Genomic DNA, 14,644 nt, shown 5'->3' on the forward strand with positions numbered 1-14,644 from the left:
AATCTATAAATTAGCAAAACTCCAGATTATTTTACAATGTTGACAAATTGACTTAGTTGGGAATTTACTTTTTCTTTCTAAATTTTAAGAAAACCATAATGGGATTAAAAGTTGATAAAGTCTATCAATAGCATAAACATAAATTTAAAGGTATAATTGTCAGGTTTAATCCCACGCCCTTAATCCCAGCACCCAGCAGATCTCTTTGAGTTTGAGGCCTGCCTGGTCTATATATAAAGTTCCAGGACAGCTAGGCTATGCTAAAAACATTTTTTTAAAAACATAATTGCCCCTCAATAGCCTATAGAGATTGGTTCCTGGACCCATACCTCATGTGTACTTTGATGGGTGAATGTTCAAGACCCTTACAGGCCTATTTTCTAGAAGAAGAAGCCTGCACAATTTGGGTAAAGATGCCAACTGCCCAACTCAATACTTTCAATTCACAACTAGTTCAGTCTGTGGCTGAGGATCCTAGAGATACAGAGGACCAACTGTAAATTGATCAAGACTAAGAATTTCTCGTTACTTCCACATGGAAGGCCCATTTCAAATATGTATTTCATTTGTTTCTAGTTCACCTTAATAAGGAAGAGGTCTCACCCCACTTGTACACTTTTCTGAAATATCTAAATTTTAAATTTTCTTATGCATACACATTATAAAACAGCCCCCCCAACCCTCCATGGAGACATTCTCAAATGAGATCTGTATCTCTCACCAAGTAAATCCCCATACGAGACTGTTATACCTTTTTCCACGTGGGTTTTGATCCCAGCTCTCCTCTCTCTGGCTTTCTGGGCCATTTCTCTAAGTTTCTCTTCATGCTTCTCCTTTTCTTTCTGGGCCATCTTTCTCTCCACTTGGGCTCGCATTTCCACAGCTTCACGAGCCTGTTAAGTGAGGTGAGATGTGAAGTGGAACCCACCACAGGATAAATATTTACAGCTGTATTCAAACTGCCTCCTGAAGTCTGCTGGGTGTCGCTGCTGGAAAGACTAAGATTCTGGAAGGCTGGCCTTGTGTCTCTGAGGAATGTTTCGGTGGCCGCAACTACAGTGATGCCATTTGATTTTATAAGTCAAGCACATTACTAATGCTTTCTCAGAAACAATCTAAAAATGAAATTCGGGCTGAGCTTAATAGTGAGCACCAGTAATCCCAACAGAAAGATCATCTGAGTCCACAAGTTCAAAACAAGACTGGCATCCGCTGGGCGGGGTGGTACATGTCATCCCAACACTCGGGAGGCAGAGGCATGTGGGTCTCTTTGAGTTTGAAAGCCAGCCTGGTCTATACAGTAAGCTCTAACACAGCCAGGGCTATGTAGAGAGACCCTGTCTCAAAAACAAAACAGAAGAACCACAATGAGATCCAGTCTCAAAATGTAAGCAAATAGGTAAATAAAAATAGCTGGACAGGATAGTGCCTACCTGCAATCTAGAACTCGGGAGGCTGAGGCAGAAGGATTGCAATGAGTTCCAGCAAAGCCTGAGCCTGAAACTCAGATCCTGTCTCAAGAAACCAAAATCTACCAAAGTAATGACTTCATCTTAAGATAAAACCTTAGCCTACATCTTTAAGACTTTAGAAGAAAAAGAAACAAAAAACAAAAAAACAAGAACCCACTTATTATCTGCACGTGTAGATATTAATACAGCACTCATTTGTAATATCAATAGTTAATACCATCAGTGCTACTTTATGCAGCATTTAATCAGAATGTTTACCTATCTTCCCCTACAACTGTCCTTTCGGGGATTGTCTACATCTAAAATAGAAGAAAATTATGCAAGGTACAATAGTACCAGGCAGTCTCAACAAAATGAGGTCAGCCCAGAAAACCATTACTCTGGCATGCCGGTGAAAGAGCAGGGATCACCAATGATAGGTGCGGCTCTGAGCAGGGCTTCAACTAGTAACTAGTGTGTGTCATCAGCACACACAAGTTAGTCTAGTCTCTTTGGTACCTGAGGTACACAAGTATGGGCTCACAAATGAAAGAACATTCAGCAAACTATAAATGACCAACCTTCCGATCAGCAATGTATAGAGCTTCAGCCAGTTTGGCAAAATTTTCGTTTATGTGCACGGTCTGAAGTCCTCTTCCATCAGCAGCCAGCCGCTTATCCAGAGGAATTGTATAACCCTGAAGAGAAAGCAGAAGGCAAGTCAGCTCAGCAAGGTGACAGTCACCACCTAACATTAGCCTAGTGCATGCCCAATTTGAGAGCCACTCAAATTGCTATTTCCCACACTTCTCACACAACTATGGAAAACAACTAACAGTGTGTGCTTTGCATGGAAGGCCCATTGTCTAATCATCCTAGTGACTACACAAGGCTGGTAACACAGCGCTCTCCACCTCAGAGGAAGACGGGTTAGAGTGCTGTGATGGCGCTAAGTTCAGAGTCAGGAAGTGGGGGATCGAAGACTGGAACCCACCAGGAAGATGCAAGAGTCCAAGCTTAAAAACAGTGACTGTGTTAATAACTGTGGATCACGGTAAAAGGAAAATCACTGTCCCACAGTCAAATAGCCGGTGCAGGAGTAAAACCAGCAGTCATAAGAACACAGACAAACCACTGTAACCCAGAGAATATGCTGAATATGCATAAGACTTTGAGGTCTGGGTTTTTTTTTCCCCAGAATTCTAACTCTTCTCCCAAACACTAATCTTACGCCCATTGCCTCCTAACATAAGACAGTGCTGGCAGGGTGTGGGGGTACATATCTACAACCCCACTTGAGAGATTGAAGCAGTAGGATTATAACTTTAGGACCAGCCTAGATCTTCTAGGCTAGAGTAAGACCAAACCAAAAATATAAAAAAGCTCCCATCTACAAAGAATCCATAAACGTCAACAAAGTCCCACAGTGTTTCTGAATCATTTCAACATGTCACAGGGATACACAGATTTGAATCCCAAGTAAGATGGTCCAATAGCCATTCCAGTGAAGGATGATTTTGTATTTAACTCATGGCTTAAAGTTGCAGCTTTCACCCATAAAGTGAATCATGAACTGAACTCCAAGCCTATAAAGAATAAGAATTAGGAAATGGATCCCATATTTTATAGATTCTTACTAACTCCTGGAGAAGATGGCAGTTGGCTGAGATACTTAGAAATTTTGTTTGCCCTGACTGTCCTGGAATTCACTATTAGACCAGGTTGACCTCAAAACTACAAAGACTTGCCTGCCTCTGCCTCAAGGATGCCATCAAGCTCTGCCATAAATAGGTTTTTACTTTTAGGGCTCTTTTAGACAGGATCTTGTGATGTAGCCCAGAGTAGCCTTCCTGTGTGCAGGGATCACATGCATGCAACACCACACATGCCTGGCAACACAGTGAACATACAAGAATAACTGGAAACCAGGGCAGAGAAAACCCCACTCACTGTTCTCCTTTCTCGTGTGAACAATGAGAATGGTTTAATTTTTTCTGAAAGTAATTCTAACTAGAGATTTGACCATCATGAAGAATTATTTCTTTAATAAATAGGGTATTTTGCTGTTATTTTTCCTTCTACATGTGCTTCTTATAGCTAGAATACACCTGAGATATTCACACGGCATTCAAGTGCCCAGTGTAACTGAACCATCCGAGGAAGCTGTCTCCACTGTCTTGGTGGTGCAGTGGGTCTCACATGCTGAACGTAAGCTCTTCCACTGAGCTTCGTTCGCGGCAGTTATCACCTTCTTACTGTGGATGTTTAGCTAAGTGAGGCAGTAACGTTTCAAGGAAAATCCCAGGTGGCTCCTCCCTGAACAATCCTCACGAGACCCTAAGAGACCCAGTGACGAAACAAAACAAAAACAACTTACTTTTGCGTTCTTCCAGTTGGAAATACACGGGGGGATCTTCCACTCTTGCTGTTCCTTTACAGTCATCTGGAACACAGGTGAGGGAGAGCTGTTATTACAGTCTCACTCCAAAACCAAACAGATCCTCCCCTATATGAACAGACAACTACAGCAACGTCTCTGGTAGCAGTGCGCACTGTTCCGTGTAGTGGACTCTAGCCACATGGAAAGCTAACGTGAAAGATGGAGAAGATTTCAGATCACTGAAATGCTGGGCAGTATCTTTCCATACTCAAAGTGCCTGACTTGGAGGGGCGGGGCAATGCAGCTGCTTTCAAATGAAATCCCATACTTCTGCATGGCAGGCAGATCCTGTCCACTGAGAGTTACTGGTGGTAAAACAGCAAGTATTTACGAACACTCTCATAAGCACACTATTCTGAAGTCCTAACTGGGTCCATATTTGATCTTGTAAAACAAAGTTTAACCGTCATGGTGACATGTACCCATAGGCAGAAGGGCTCTTTATAAAATTAAAAATCACGAGGATTACCTTCCGACTAGGAGAATGCATCACAGGTGCAGGAGGAGATGGTGGTCCCCGAGGAATTTTCTTATTAATCCTAAAGAATATATCAAAGGAAAACAAATAATCAGAGCATAAAGTCCCCAATTGCTTTTTGGTCATCAGGTCCTAAGCCTCCCCTTCTCATTTTAAGTTTCTGTTGTGATGAATGCTCGTGGGATACCTCATGGTTTTGATAGCTAATAAAATGTGGCCACTGTCACCATTCATATCACAGTTACCACTGAACAGGGCAACACACTCATGGCTTGATGTAACTGACACACAGTGAGTTAAACATGAAGCGTACAACCCCATCACCTAGGTAACACCATCCAGACAACTTCTCCATGTGTTGTGCCTCGTGCCTACCCCTTTTCTTCTCCATTCCCACCCGCTTCTCCACAGGCAGCCACTGATCAAGTTTCTGTAACTAAGGATAAAATTGCCCTTTTCTAGAATTTTTAAGATTAATTTATTTATTATCTCTCTCTCTGTGGGTGGGGGAGGGATGCATGTATGTACCCTAGGAAGTATGAAGGTCAGAGAACAACTCTGAATGAGTGGATTCCCAGGAACTGAACTCTGACCACTGGACTTGGCAGTAATTGTCTTTAACCCCTGAGCCTTCTTGTTGACCCATTTTCCAGAGTTATATACAGAGCCCTAACATTGTATAACTTGTTTTCGTCTCATTTCTTTCATGTAGCACACTCATTTTCAGACTCTTTTATGTTACTGCAATAGTTTATTCCTTTTCTTGGCCCAACAATCCTGCAGGTCCTGATGTACTAATGTTTGTTCACTGATTCACCTGCTGATGAACATGTGGGACACTCTTCCTGTTTCATTCTCAGTGTACTAGGTAAGGTTTTGTGTGTCAACTTGACACAAGCTAGAGTCATCAGAGATGGAGGAGTCTCAGCTGAGGAAATGCTCCTTGTAATCCAGCTGTAAGGCATTCTCTTACTTAGTGATCAATGCAGGGGGTGCCCAGCTCATGGTGGGTGGTGCCATCCCTCGGCTGTTGGTCCTAGGTTCTATAAGGTGGGCCGAATAAGTCCCGGGAAGCAAGCTAGTATACAGCTCCCCTCTGTGGCCTCTGCATGAACTCCTGCCTCCAGAATCTTGACTTCCTTCAGTGATGAACAGCAATGTGGAAAGGTAAGTCAAATAAACTTGCTTTTTGGTCATGGTGTTTAGTCACTGTAATAGAAACATAATTAAGACAGTCATGAAGCCAGATACTTACTTGAATCTTGGTGGCTCCATTGGATCTTTCTGCATTTCTACCATCCGTATAACTCTCTGTTTAGCTCCAGAGTTGAATGCTACACCTTGCTGAGATGGTGTATAGCTAAGAAAAGTAGATGAAAATTAAAGGTGTAATTAGTTCAATTTTTTTTGTCCGGCATTTATCTTCTATTATAGTTCCATGTGACTACACTTCCAATTCTTTTCAGAAGTACTGATGTAAAATAACCATACATTTAGGCACTGCAGCCAGAAGCAGACCAGAGAAGAAATAGAAACAAAATCAAACAAAATGTGCACTCAAGTGATTAGTGACTTCCCTCCTCATCCTTTCCACATCCCACACATGTGAAATGTACCTGCCCAGATTTGCAGGTCTAAAACTAGCACCTACTTTTAAGTCTATATTATGGAAAAAAAATGGCCAGTGATGGAGAGACTCAGCAGTTAAGAGAACAGGCTGCTCTTCCAGAGTTCAATTCCCAGAAGCCACATGTCAGTTCACCACTGCTGGCAACTTCGGTTCCTACAACTCCTTCTTCTGGCCTCATTGGGCACTGGGCATGCAGGCAAAATACCCATACATAAAAAATAACAATAAATAAATGAATCATTTTCTTTAAAGGAAAAAATAATTATAAGTAGTATGCCCACTGGCAACATGCAGTGTATGTTGTAAAAACTGTAGCAGAAGTCTGAAGTGGGATTCCCCTCTGTATGCTATGAATATATTTTATTATCATTGGTTAATAAAGAAGTTGCTTTGGCCTATGGCAGGGCAGAATAGAGCTAAGCAGGGGGTGAGGAGGCAGACTAAACTGAATGCTGGGAGAAAGGCGAAGCAAGACAGATGCCACGTCCGGAACCTTACTGGTAGGCCACAACCTTGCGGTCATACATAGATCAATAGAAATGGTTTAATTTAAGATGTAAGAACTAGCTAGGAATATGCCTGAGCCATCAGTCAAACAGTGTTGATAGTTTTTGTATGATTATTCGGGTCTGGGTAGCCAGGAAACCAACGTGCAGCCTCTGCCTACAGAAGTTTTCCCTTAATATCTAGTTTCAACCATTCCTTACATAGACAGTCCAGTGAAGGCCCTCAACAGTTAGCAGCATTATAAATGTTTACTAAATATAACTAGAAACTTTAAGCAATTGTAGTTTAGGTCATATACCACAGGTAATGGTTATTGTCTAAAACACTAAAAATCAAAACTCCCCAAACCTTGATTTTTATCATTTTAGTCATATGAAGAGCACAACAGCTAACATCTGGTTTTGAGGCAGGATCTCACTAGAGAGTCAGTCACACGACATTGCCTAAGAATGTGACACCCTACCTAGCTTAGAACAGTTAACATCTTAACGCAGGTATTAAAAAAAAAAAACCAACAAAAAACAACCCCCCCCCCACAACAACAACAACCAAAAAACCCCACAAAACTTCTGGGGCTGGAGAGATAGCTCAATAGTTAAGCTGCTCTTCCAGAGGTCCTGAGTTGAATTCCCAGCAACCATCTATAATGGGATTCAGAGTCAACTTCTGTCCTACAGACATATATACAAATAGAGTACTCATACACCAAATAAATAGATCTTAAAAGCAAAATAATAATAAAAACCCTTCTGCAAACAAAAGTCATTAAGACAATGCATTTGTAACTGGCTTTGTAAGCTGGTGGGAGTCATCAAGATCCCACCTATGGAATTGACACACAACTAATACGTCCAGCAAGATGCATACCGGATATACTGAGCAGGAGCCAACTTGTCAGCTGCACGAACTGGCATGGCTGCAGCAACCTTCTGCGATACGGACTTCTCCAGGGCTACTCTTGTCTTCTCTGTTATCTGAGATGAGAAGCATCATGTTAAGCAGTTGGAAATTAATAAGGTCATACAGTTATCTAAAATAATCACATATACCAACTCCTATTTACCTCCTTAATAGCTTCTTCATCAGGCCTTTGCAGGTCTGGGTCATCTGCATTCATAACCTCCTTTGGAACCAGGTCAGTGTATTTGCTGTAAATGACCTAAAGTGTTCAAACACAAGCAGCTTAGGAACACAGGAGAGAAGCAACCTCATTAAGTCACTCTAGATGTCAACATGCCCTTTCAGCATATTTACACATTTACAATACTCACTTATCGCCCAAACTTTAAACTAAAGAAGCTTAAAATATGTACACAAATTGCTGCCACGGCTCCAAGCTGATCACTTTCCGTTGACCCCATGCATTTAAATTATTTGAAATCTTCTAATCAAGTCAGTTTCCAAATACATTCTACCAACGTCTTATGCATCAGTGATCTCTATTTTTGAGGCTCACTCAGACTTGAAATTAATGATGATATAAATTGCCTATAGCACCATTATCTTGGATTAAAAACTCATCAGAATTTAAGTCGGGTTACTAAATAATTTCCAAATTCACTGGGCCTAGAAAATTCCATTGACCTCATCCTATTTATGTTTCTGTTTTCTGGAATCAATTCTATTCACAAACTAGGAAAGTGAACATAACGAAAAGAAAAAAAAACAGAATATTTTCTTCTACAAGAGCAAGAGAAAAACAAAAATATATTTATACAAGTGATCTAGTTTTATTTTTGTCTCTGTGACAGGCTGGCCAAAAGAAACTCAGGAAGGAAAGAGTTTATTTGGCTTACAATTCCAAGTTCAGAGTTCTTGAGAGAAGTCAAGGCAGGAACTCAAGCAGCTAGTCACATTATATCCAGTCAAGAGCAGAGAGAAATGGGTGAATCTCTGTGGCTTTCGCCTGACTCACATGATGCAGGAACCCCTGTGCCTAGGGGATGGTGGTGTCTACAATGGGCTGCATTATCAATTATCAAGACAATCTCCTACAGACATACCCACAGGCCAACTTGATTTAGACAATTACTCAACTGAAGCTCCCTTCCCAGTGAAAATAATGACCACAGCTTGTATTTACTGAGTTCTTATTATTTGATATAGTGTGGTTCTGCATGCACACGTGTGATTCAGATGAATTTAAACTTCATACCCACCCACAAGGTTTGTAAAATCATACCTTGTTACCAAAGGGAATGACTCACTAATGGATTTCTGATGCCTGCAAATAATACCTGGTCTACAGAAGACTTTCCGTTAATACTTACTGCATTAATGAAGGGATAAATGTATGTTAGAGTGCCTTATTCATATGGAAAATGGTGGAGAAGGAGAGACAGAAAACAGGGTACAGTGACATTTTCTTTATGTTTTAATAAATAAAGCTTGCCTAAAGATCAGAAGGGCAAAGCTAAGCCACTAGAGGTCAGGCGGTGGTGACACACACCTTTAATCACAGGATTTGGGAGATGAATCTCTGTGAATTCAAGGCCACAATGCAGATCAATGCAGAAACAAATCCAGGCAGTGGTATGTCACACCTTTAATCCCAGTACTAGGGAGTTATATACCTTTAACCCCAGCACTAGAGGGAATATAAAATGGGAGGAGAGAGAGGCTTAGTCTGCGGTCACCCAGCCTTGGTAGTGGTTTGGGTGCTTTGCTTTTCTGGTTTTCGGGTTGAACCCCAATATCTGACTCTGGTTTTTTAATTATCCGTGCTATAACAGGGCATGGTGTCCACGCAGATCCCAAACTACCATACTAAGGGGTCCTCCTGATCCATCTTCCAATAAGTTGGGACCACCAGTGTGTCATTAGTGCCTGGCTCAGAACTTCTATACAATTTAGACTGAAATGTCTAAATTGCTATTTAAAGAATGGGAAGAAGGAATGGGAATATAGCACAGGTATAACCACGGGTACCTAAGTGAGCCATCAATGACTGTCTTTTTATGAGTGTTAATTTTATAAGGGACACACAATAATGAGAAGAGTAAGGCTCAGTACATAAGTAAATAACCTCAAAAGTCTTATTTCTTTTCAGGGTGGAAAAATCTCTATCTCCACCAACTGAAAACTAATACTGCAGAGAATACAATGACTTACCCAGTTTTCCACAGTAGACATTACAGGGAGATTCTGAGTAAATGGCTCCCCAGTAGTCATGTATGTTCAATATAGTCTCAACACTAATTTAGCACATAAGAGCCATTTGCTGCTTCTTATTTGGGTATTCTAAAGTTAATAATGCTTTAAACGAGCATCAGTAAGATTCTAGCATCTTACAAGTCAGAGTGAAGGACATCTCAGGAGCAAGATTCCTTTGTGGTAATTAACTATAAACCCCAGTTTACAGCCTGAAAACCAAACATGCTGAAGAAACTCAGCATATCACAGTAAGCAATAAGGCTGGGAGGAATCATCTGAAAACTACAGTATAACTTTGAAGGCATAACATAAACAGCTATAATCATCAAGAGAAAAGCAAGGCCAGGCAGGGTAGCACCCTCTTCCGGCCTCTACAGGCACCAGGCACACATGTGGTATACATATACACAAACAGGCAAGATGCTCATACATATAAAAATAAAAGCATCTTAAAAATATCAAGAGAAAGCAGCATGTCATCTGATTACTCTACTGACAAGAACACGACTGACAAAGGTGAGCTGCTCGACATATCCCCCAAGTCATCTGCAAGCATAAACAGCTAACAACATCGGATTTGTCACAGGGTCACCTGAAGCTGCTGGAGTTTGGGAAGAGGTTAACGGCATCCCTTTAGGTACTATCATACACGGTATGTTTTCCACAAAAGTTTCAGAATGAAAACTACACACACCAGGGCTTTTAAGACATCACCAAAGTCTATAGAGTCTATAAAGCTCGCCCTTCCTTCCTTCCTTCCTTCCTTCCTTCCTTCCTTCCTTCCTTCCTTCCTTCCTTCCCTTTGATTTTTGAGACAGGGTTTCTCTGTAGCTTTGGACCCTGTCCTGGAACGCACTCTGTAGACCAGGTTGGTCTCAAACTCATGGAAATCCACCTGTCTCTGCTTCCCATGTGCTGGGATTAAAAGCGTGCGCCACCATCTGTCGAAGTGTAGCCCAAGAAATGTTTCAGCCCTATGAATGTCTCTTTTCTTCCCTTATCAATATCTTATGCATTGTACTTTTACATGTAGACTTTCCTTAAAAATGAAGTCTTTTTTCCCCTCTTCTACCTACCACTAACATTTATGGCCTTGCTCTTTCACTATTAATATTTCAATGAGCACTCCCTTGTTCCAAAGAACACTAGTTTCCTCTAGAATAAATCGGAAACCTATGCTATACTACAATACAAACTCAAAATCAAACAGACTGTTTTCATTCTTGGTCTCTGTACACCAGTCTTCTGAATGATGATTAATTTTAACATGAAATTCATTTTGTACAGAAAGTAGTCTCTTTCTCCTACAACAGAAAGCCCACAGTTTTCTAAGCAGGGAACTATGGCTCCTTTGGCTTCCCTCCAAAGGCTCTGTACATGAGCAGGATGTTCTGGTTCAGACCACTGCTGGCATCCAACAGGTAGCACCAGCCACACTGCACACAGTGCAATTCTCCAGACAGTTCTGAACTATCAAGAAGCACCCCCTTAGGAGGTCAATGGATGATAGCCACTCAACCAAAGCTAAGTCATTCAATGAATTGTAGAGTAATCCATCCACTTTTAGCTTAAAAACAAGACAAAGCAAAAACCAAAAGTGTTGTATGGACCTAAGAGTTATCTTTCTAAATGACCAGCTCTGGGTTCAGCTTTAGTGGCTTCAGTATAAAAAAAAAAAGGCCTTTATTATGCAAAGGATGATGTTTTGGAAACCTTCTTTGGCCACATACTGAAACCCCAAGTTCTCCAGTTCAGTTTTAACAATTTAATCCATAACAGAATCTAGAAAGACATATATCACTGCAGTTAAAGCTGCTACCCCTGGCAAATAAAATACCAGAAAAAACAAGGGAGACCAGGTGTCTTTTTGTTGTTTTGTTTTTTGAGACAGGATCTCTCTATGTAGCTCCAGTTGGCCTTGAACTCAAGAGATCTGCCTGCTTCTGCCATGATTAAAGACAGGCATCAGCACACGTGGCTCTCCACAGGTTTCTTCTACCATCAGAACAGACTACCTATAAAGTATATATTTTTTATTTTATTTACTTTATGTGCATGTTTGTGGGTGCACACATACCATGGCATGCACGTGAAGGTCAGAGCACAACTTTCAGGACTTGATTCTCTCCCTGTGAGGTGTCAGGCTTGGCAGCAAGTGCCTTGACCTGCTGAGACATCGTGTCAGTCTCAAATTCCAAATTTTTTTCTTTCTTTTTAACAGAGACACTGACCTCTCCTGTAACTCTCCTGTCTTACCCTTACAACTGCTGGCACGACATGTGTGCACCACTGTGCCCAGTTCTACCTGCCTAACAAATAGATATGTATTAGATATGTATGTATATAAAACAAGGAACAGAACTTCCAGGCTTTTGGCAGAGGTGATCAGGAAGACATTGATGGAATTCAAACATATACTCAGGTATATGTTTGGGATATAGCTCAGTGGTAGAGGACTTAGTAAGCACAAGCCCTGAGGTCAGTCCTCAGCCCTCTCGTCCCCCTTTACAAATTATGCATTGAGATTTGGATTTGATTAAGTATTATATAACAAACTCTAGATAGATGCATCTTATACACAGTAATATAAAAGGGCAAAGAAAACTGAACAGGACACAGATTTTTAACAATCGACAGCCTGTGAGGGGCCAAGGGCAGCCACAGAAACAAATCATATTAGAACATAGAGAATGTGCTCCTATGGAATGGAGCCACCTGGCCAACCAGCTGAGATGAGCACTGAGCTGATGTGGGAAGGGAGTGCAGCAGAGAACTGAGCATGAGCACTGGCAGGAACCGAGGACAGTGCAGAGAAAAGAAGAGAGAGGAGGTTTAGTGGTATCTAGAGGGAGCTTGGAAGACGGGATATTTTCTTTTAAAAGACAAGAAAAGCAAGTATACTCAAATGCCAACCACAAGTTACCTGGGAAAACAAAACAGGTGAAAAACAAAATGCCTAGTGTCCCAGTGAGGTGACACAGGAAAAGACAAGTACAGGATAAACAGAGGGCATTTTCTTCCATCCCTGTACTCAAACAGATGGGAGAGTCACCTGTTCCCAACCGGACAGGGTAGACAGGAACAAGTGTACAATGGGATAAAAATTTGAATGACTGTATTTTTCTAAAGCCCAGTAGTCCCAATGGAGGAACAATGGACAATGGGTGTGACTTTACAGCAGTGGTTCTCAACCCTCCTGACACTGAGACCCTTTAATACAGTTCCTCATGTTGCGGAAACCCCCAACCATAAAGTTATTTACATTCTTTCCTTTTTTGGTTTCTGGAGAGAGGGTTTCTCTATGTAGCCCTGGCTGTCCTGGAACTCACTCAGTAGACCAGGCTGGCCTTGAACTCAGAGATCCGCCTGCCTCTGCCTCCTGACTGCTGGGATCAAAGGTGTGCAACACCATTTCACTACTACTCCATAACTGCAATGTTGCTACTGTTATGAATCGTACTATAAATATCTGATAGGCAGGAAATCTGATATCCGACTCCAAAGGTGTGGTGACCCACAAGTTGAGAAGCACTGCTTTAGAGGGTCAAACTGGAGTCCAGGAGAGGTGAAAGAGGCACTGAAGAAAGTCATCAATCCCAAGGCAACCTGTTCCTCTCAAGAACTACTTACAAAAGAAACAGAACAAAGCGAGGACTCCAAAACAGTTCCTCAGGCGAGTGTAGCCACATTATGATGACACTGTTTTAAACTTTATTTTGGGTTTTGGGATTACCTTTTAAGATACTAAATTTGGGTAGCATGAGTCTATGTGATATCCAGATGTACTATTTAAATAAGAAAGTGGTGGTGGTGGCCAGTTTTGTGGCAAGATTGCTCTGACAAATAAAGCTTGCCTGGAGTCAGAGGGTGGAGCTAGCCACTAGCTGACTGTAGAGGTTGGGAGACTGTAGACAGAGAGGAGACAGCAAGTAGTAAGGCCGAGCTGAGAGGTAGGACTAGAGGCTGCTCCCTGCTTCTCTGATCTTTCAGGTTCTTACCCAGATATTTGACTCCCGATTTTTTGTTTAACTGGGCTAATGCTTCAGTGGCACACACCCTAATCCCAGCACTTAGCAGGCAGGAGCAGGTGGATTTCTGTAAGCCTGAGGCCAGCCTGGTCTACAGTGAGTTCCAGGACAGCCAGAGCTGTTACACAAAAAAACCCTGTCTCAAAAAAACAAAACAAAACAAAAAAATTGGGGCTATAGCTTAGTGGTGGAGCCTAGACTGGGCATACACACAAACATTCTGGGTTGTATTGTTAGTTCCACCCACAAAAAGAAAAGAAATCAAGCATCTGTGTAAATATTCCTCAGGCATATGGAGGGGATTCTGTATACAGACAAAAGTAATAGCTGACTTGGGGCTGGAGGCACAGTTCAGTACACAACACTTGCCTAGCATGCATGAGGCCTCGGGTGCCATCCCTTACAAGGCCAAAAACAAAGCCGATTTTTCTTACAAGTCTTAAGGGATTTTGACTTTGCAAGTTTGGTAGCACTTTTGGGATACAAGATAACTTTCTGAAATAGAAAAACAAACAAAACCTAAGTAGGAAAACTATCACTGCTGGGTGCGGCCTACAGAACTGGGAGGGCGAAAGCAGAAGATCCGAGTTCGAGGCCAGCCTGGGCTATGAATGGTGGACTGTTCTAAAGGGAAGAGCAGTTATTACCAATTTGTGCACAATTTCAAGGCACAATGTCACTGTTGGTTACAAAGTTAATCTAAGTATGTTTTACAGTTATATATTTTATAGTGATTTGATTTTGCTGCTGGACTCAAACCCAGGGCCTGAGCACAAACTACCATCAGACCCCAACTTCACTGCTGTCTTTTAAGATTTATTTATGTGCATGAATGTTTTGCCCATATATGTATGTGCATCAGGTGCATGCATGGTGCCTTGGAGTTCAGAAGAGGGCATCAGAACCCCTGGAACTAGAGTTTCATGTGCTGGGAATTGAACTCAGGTCCTCTACAAG

General features: G+C 41.6%; 1 protein-coding gene across 1 annotated transcript in view; it reads right to left on the reverse strand.

Moving 5' to 3' along the window:
* Snw1 (SNW domain containing 1) overlaps window positions 1-14,644 on the reverse strand; it is a 31,161-nt gene that overhangs the window by 5,856 nt on the left and 10,661 nt on the right. The window contains exons 4-10 of the mRNA XM_005343408.3: window positions 7,570-7,665; window positions 7,374-7,480; window positions 5,625-5,729; window positions 4,361-4,430; window positions 3,829-3,894; window positions 2,033-2,149; window positions 752-893 (exon numbers count right to left, since the gene is read on the reverse strand). Coding sequence (XP_005343465.1) covers window positions 752-893; window positions 2,033-2,149; window positions 3,829-3,894; window positions 4,361-4,430; window positions 5,625-5,729; window positions 7,374-7,480; window positions 7,570-7,665 — 703 coding nt within the window. The remainder of the gene's footprint in view (window positions 1-751; window positions 894-2,032; window positions 2,150-3,828; window positions 3,895-4,360; window positions 4,431-5,624; window positions 5,730-7,373; window positions 7,481-7,569; window positions 7,666-14,644) is intronic.

The sequence above is a fragment of the Microtus ochrogaster genome, chromosome 1 (genome assembly GCF_000317375.1).
Source record: "Microtus ochrogaster isolate Prairie Vole_2 chromosome 1, MicOch1.0, whole genome shotgun sequence".
Taxonomy (NCBI): Eukaryota; Metazoa; Chordata; class Mammalia; order Rodentia; family Cricetidae; genus Microtus; species Microtus ochrogaster.